This window comes from Xiphophorus couchianus, chromosome 7 (genome assembly GCF_001444195.1).
Source record: "Xiphophorus couchianus chromosome 7, X_couchianus-1.0, whole genome shotgun sequence".
Taxonomy (NCBI): Eukaryota; Metazoa; Chordata; class Actinopteri; order Cyprinodontiformes; family Poeciliidae; genus Xiphophorus; species Xiphophorus couchianus.
In genome coordinates this window covers 2,235,746-2,241,745 of record NC_040234.1, presented here as the reverse complement: position 1 = coordinate 2,241,745, position 6,000 = coordinate 2,235,746, and the positions used below count along the sequence as shown (strand labels likewise).

General features: G+C 41.7%; 2 protein-coding genes across 2 annotated transcripts; one reads left to right on the top strand and one right to left on the bottom strand.

Annotated features, from left to right (window-relative positions):
- Positions 1-419: 419 nt before the first annotated feature.
- On the bottom strand, positions 420-1,243 carry LOC114148457 (gamma-crystallin 2-like). Its single transcript, XM_028023784.1, has 3 exons — positions 1,181-1,243; positions 826-1,068; positions 420-745 (listed from the first exon to the last, which is right to left on the bottom strand). The coding sequence occupies exons 1-3, from the start codon at positions 1,187-1,189 to the stop codon at positions 461-463; spliced, it is 537 nt and encodes a 178-aa protein (XP_027879585.1). The 5' UTR covers positions 1,190-1,243; the 3' UTR covers positions 420-460.
- Positions 1,244-4,647: 3,404 nt separating this feature from the next.
- On the top strand, positions 4,648-5,537 carry LOC114148462 (gamma-crystallin M3-like). Its single transcript, XM_028023789.1, has 3 exons — positions 4,648-4,695; positions 4,817-5,056; positions 5,210-5,537. Exons 1-3 carry the CDS (start codon positions 4,687-4,689, stop codon positions 5,483-5,485), a joined length of 525 nt encoding a protein of 174 aa, XP_027879590.1. The 5' UTR covers positions 4,648-4,686; the 3' UTR covers positions 5,486-5,537.
- The last annotated feature ends 463 nt before the right edge of the window (positions 5,538-6,000 follow it).

Sequence of the window (6,000 nt, the reverse complement as noted above, 5' to 3'; positions counted from 1 at the left end):
ATTCTCTTATCTTAAACATACATGGAGTGTTGCCTTGACTCTTTCGTGGATGTATGAGAAACCCTTCAATCTCTCATGGCAACCACTCAGCTGTGGAAAACATCTGGGTGGACGTAGCACCGCCTTCGAGATACAGTTCCTCCTCAGAACTGCAGTTTTGGAGCTTCTGAGCTTTTGCTTCCCTCCCTTGCAACTCCCTCCTTCAGCTCCTTCAGACTAGCTAGCAGCAATTACCTTACAGGTCAGAAGCGGGGTCACCCTGGATAGGTCGCCAGTTAATCGGAGATACATTTCAATAAATTGAAAATTATCATCCAATCCATCCATAAACCTGTTTCTTGCTATCAGACAGCAGTGCTCCCAGCGGTTCCACTGTGCAACTCATTTAAACAGATAAATAACCACGGGAACAGAAAGTGTTAGAGATGATGGCCTTTATTGGAACACATAATGAGGAGTTTTAGCTGTCTGATTTTGGCAGCTCCATGACTCTCCTGATGGAAACAACAGTCGCAGTCAAGGCTCCCCACTCAGCAGGACTTCCATACTCCCCTTTCTCCAGCAGGTACTGCCGACCAGTGAAGTTGGGGTGTTCATAGAACACCCAGGAACCCTGGAGGACCTTGCAGGACATGACTTGACATGACCATTTTTCTCGCAAGGAATTCATATTATCTGTCACCTCCAGAGTCGTACCATTAAAGTTTGGTCGTCCATATAGCTTGAGCTTGAATGGGCCCTTGCACTGAAAATAGCAAAAGAAGTGTGTTTAGTAGTTGAATGTACAAGGTGTGTTTTACGGTGCTGTGTTTTCTGGAGACTCACGTTTCTGATTATCTTGCAGGATCTGACACAGTCATTAAATCCCATCCATTGACCGTAGCCAGTATACTCCCCAGGGCCAATTATATACTGGTAACCTGAGAAGTTGTTGCGCTCATACAGGACCCACCAGCCGGCCTGCACCTTCACAGAGTTGCATCGGCGGATGTAGCTGTACAGGTCTGCTGAGTCCCCTTTGCAGTCGTAGGACTTTCCCTGGAAGTCCTGACCTTCATAAAACACAATCTGAAAAAAAGACAAACAGACGCATCCATTGCAAACACATTTCCTATCAGAGGTCTGATTTAAAATCATCAATGGTTTGAACAGGAGTTAGTTCCCTCCATGACTGTCCCACCTTCTCCATTTGTAGAGTTTAAAATACTGCAGTCGCTAACGAACAGAGTAGTCTTTATACGTGGCAGGAACAATACTAACAAATGCGGGGTTAGCAGGACATGTAACACTTATTACAATTCAAATATTTGTCTAGAGTCTACCTTTTGTTCTTACTCATTGAATTATCTCACAACACACAACAGTAGCGTGGCAGTGCCAAGAATCACAACCAGCTACATCCAAACACATCTGAGCTTGTGCAGGTTGTGCAGTTTAATTTTATGGCTCGCTTCAGAACTACTATCAAAGCATAAGACTTCCTGTTCATTCATTTGTACGAGACAATGATTTAGATGAAAATTAATCAATGTATTGTTATTGTAAAAACTATGATACCACCTCAGCTAACACACTGGGTATGTCAAGAGGAAATGAATTGATGATGACAATAATAATAATAAAAAAAAAAAAAACGTTAATTGAGGGACCACAGAAACTCTGTGATCATGCGCAAGGATCCAGCTGCAGGGGAGTTGGTGCCCCAGTGTATGTAGTTTGGGTACTCAACACGTTCTAGAAAGTTTTGGTGTCGCCGATAGTTGGGCTGATCGTAGAGGACCCAAGTCCCGTCCATCTCCACGGACAATGAACTTAAAGAACTGATAAATCGATGGGCAGTCCTCAGCACACTCTGCTGCATGACCTATAGAATCCTGCCTTGCAGCAAGAAGATCCTGGGTTCGATTCCCGGCCGGGGTCTTTCTGCATGGAGTTTGCATGTTCTCCCTGTGCATGCGTGGGTTCTCTCCGGGTACTCCGGCTTCCTCCCACAGTCCAAAAACATGACTGTCAGGTTAACTGGTCTCTCTAAATTCTCCCTAGGTGTGAGTGTGTGTGTGCGTGGTTGTTTGTCCTGTCTGTCTCTGTGTTGCCCTGCGACAGACTGGCGACCTGTCCAGGGTGACCCCCGCCTCTCGTCTGGAGATAGGCACCAGCAACCCTCCCTACCCCATTAAGGACAAAGGGTGAACAGAAAATGGATGGATGGATGGATCTTCCAGGACTTTCTGTACATGTGGAAGACATGAGTAAGAGATCAGGAAAATGTGTAGCTGAATCAGATCTGCAATATTTTAACATTTTTATTCTCTTTTATCCTTCCTGTTTGTCTCCTAGGCTTTCAGTGAATATTGCTACGTTGGTGCACTCTTTGGCACACAGTTAACCCTCAGTGTTCAGTGACATGACTGGATGCTCTCTCTGAATCCCATCCAGTGTTGGCTCTCAAGGTGTACTGGGCCGCTCATACAGCACCCGGCTTGGAAGGTCTTGTCTTCAAGGGAAAAACTTGTATGTGAGGAAATGTAGAGATAAGATTAGTGTCAAAATAATCTAACAATCTGCAGACAGGGCAAAGCTTTGTTATTCAAATTAGCCCGATTTGCATATCAACAAAATGGTTTGGTCAAGTTTGATTTCCCTTTGTCCACATGTGATAACCCCTGATCAAACAAGTGCCAAATCAATGTAATGCCAACCCTATAAAGGCCCTGTTGGTATAAAGTGTGTGATAAATTCTGCAGTAATGAAGATGGTGTCTTTTTTTTCTTTTTCTTTGATCGTTCTAAAGCAGTATGAAGTCAGTATGAGATTGTTGCTCACTTGATTGTAAGAATTGAACAGAAAAATCCACTGCTGTTCAAGACTTTCTAAATGTTAAACTTGTTTTTACAGATCTTAAGATAAACCAGTTCATACACATGTGATGGCACCATGAAATATTTATTTGGTGAAACTTTCAAAATGGCTCCTGACCATAATTCATCTTCTATGAAAACATTACCAGTTCCTGGGCTTTTAAACTGAAGGACATCCCAGAAGTATTACACATGCATCACTCTGAAAACAATGAAATCCCTGGAAGGTTTTGGGAAACTGTTTGAGTGGCTGCACCAGCAAGAATTAGGTTAAAGGAGATTTTGACAACATTTTATGTTACAAGCCAAAGATTTCACAAATCACTGATTTTGAATGAATCTGTATTTAGCAATAACTCATGCTTCAGCTTTTCATATGATCTGCTGTAGCTAATCAGCTAATTAACTCAAAATACCTACAAAGGTTTCCTGAGCCTTTGAAAGACTCTCACTCCAATGTGATGCTGTCATTTTCTGAGACACTGAAGTTTGGGTGTACACCACAATCATTAAAAATGCAAAAAAGTAAAAACTAAAAGCTTGAAATATGAGCAGTTTCACTTTCTGAGAGGACAGGCAAGAAATATTGCATTTTTCTGGCGTGCTGTGGTGGCGCAGGGGTTTAGCACGCCCCACGTTTGAAGGCCTTAGTCCTCGGCGAGGACGTCGAGGGTTCGACTCCCGGTGACCTTTGCCGCATGTCTTCTCCTGTCTGCCTACTGTCACAAAAAATATGAGCCACTAGCGCTGCAAAAACTCTTTGGGGGGAAAAAAAAAGAAATATTGCACTTTTATGCAATACTTTAATTATTTGTAGATCTACTAGTACTCCAGGACCCCAGTCCTGCAGTGTTACAGTGTCTATAATAAACATGCTTCCACCACATTTTAAACTGTTGATGCGAGGAGCGTCCATGTTGAAATGTGAAGTCAGTCTTACAAGTCTTACAAGGCTGGAGGTAGCCGGAATTGAGCTCACTTTACCAGTGGGAATTCTGACTTCAGATGACGCTCCAGTTAATTTGTCTGACTGGGAAGTTGTAATTTCCCAGCTCAGACATCAAACGGAATGCAGCATAAATTCACATTTAAAATGATGATGACATTTGACAAACCCTTTTATTGAAAATGTAAAACAGAAAAGTAAAACCAACTGAATACCAATAGATTGTTAATGTTCGATCAAGACCCGCAGAAAGCCGTTTTGACTGAAAGGCCTTAAATAAAGACTGAAAATTGCTCAGTTCCTTTCTGTGGCTTTGGGTTATTAATTATATATTTCTCATGTCAAGGTTTTTTTCTGTTGATGCAAAGTGAATTTTGCCTAACTTGGAAACTTCATAAAGATTTTGCTTTTCTTTTGTCAGCTTGTCACAGTAAGTTGGTCACAAACTTATTAATAGGTCATAAACAAAAAGTTTATTTTCTTTGTTAAAACAGCTAAAAATCTTTTATCACTAACTAGCATTTTTTTTCCTTTGTGTTTTCTGCTGTAGAAGCATTGGAAATGTTTAACATATAAAACTACTAAACTTAAAACTTCAATCCAAATCAAATATTGCTGTTTAAATATGATGAAAATTCCTCTTATATATCCTGTAGTCTTGCAAATATTTAGCTCAGGTCTTCTACGTGTCTTTCACTCGTTTCCCCTGTCTTTGTCCTGAATCATGATGGCACAAATGAAATTAACCGCGATCGCAGAGCTGCTTATTCATCAGCTTCCAGATAATTTAAATAACAAAACCCTCTAACAGCCCGTATAAAGTATAAAAGCCGCCTGGCAGCTGCAGGTTGTTGGACAGAATCCCACAAACGCACATCAAACATGGGCAAGGTGGGTAGAGAGTTCACCAGAGAACTGTTTAGGATGTACAGTGCAGAGAAGCAATGCAGACAAGTGATAAAATCACAGAGAACGACAACATGTTCATTCAACGCTTCTCTTTGTTTTCTAGATTATCTTCTACGAGGAGAGGAACTTCCAGGGTCGCCACTATGAGTGCATGAGCGACTGCTCTGACATGTCCTCCTTCCTGAACAAGTGTCACTCCTGCAGGGTGGAGAGCGGCTGCTTTGTCGTGTACGACCGTCCCAACTTCCTGGGAAATCAGTATTTCCTGAGAAGGGGGGAATATTCCGACTATGGGTCTTTTGGCATGAGTGACTCCATCCGATCTTGCCGTTTAATTCCCCAGGTATACACTGAAAACATCCTAGATGATAGTTAGTAACTTAGTGTTAGAAATTTCATTTAATTTAAGTTATGCTTTTGATACTTTAACAAAGTGAATATGGGCAAGATCATTGCTATGTGTCACACTGAGTTCCCTTTGGGTTCATCCAAACAGCACAGAGGTTCTTTCAGGATGCGCATCTTTGAGAGGGAGAACTTCCTTGGTCAAAGCCACGAGCTGGTGGACGACTGTGACAACATCGTGGACCGCTACCGCATGTCTGACTGCCAGTCCTGCAGCGTGATGGACGGCCACTGGCTGATGTACGAGCAGCCTCACTACAGAGGCAGGATGATGTACATGAAGCCTGGAGAGTACAGGAGCATGAGGGAGCTGGGGCACAGCGGCATGAGGCTCAGCTCTGTCAGGCGCATTATGGATTCCTGCTGAGGCAGAACAGTCATGTGTCCATGAGTCAAATAAAACATACATCAAACACTGACTTGTAGTTTTATCATTCAATCAATTGTGTGTGTGTGTGTAGGTTGTGAAAGTTATGCTATATATTTTTTATATATATTTTTTTCTATATGTTACAAACTATTTTAAATTCTAGAAGGGAAAATCTTTTGATGTCACCAGCTGCTACAAAAACCTAAATCTGCAGTAATAACTTAACAAAATAAAAAAATAAAAAATTACATATTTGTTAAAATTGACACTATGTTGTGAAACAATAACATGAGACAGATAAACTGTGAAGATCTGCCTCTGCTGAAATACATGTTCAGAAACAACCAATCAAAGCCTGGAGGCGGGTCTTAGCACTATCAGTCAAGCTTACGTACACACTACTCACTTGGTTTGCTTCAGTTGTGCTAATGGGGGAAAAGAAAAACTACTGTTACAGGGGAACAGGGTATCCACGATCATCAATAGCTATGCTAACTAGCCTTAGTATTTAT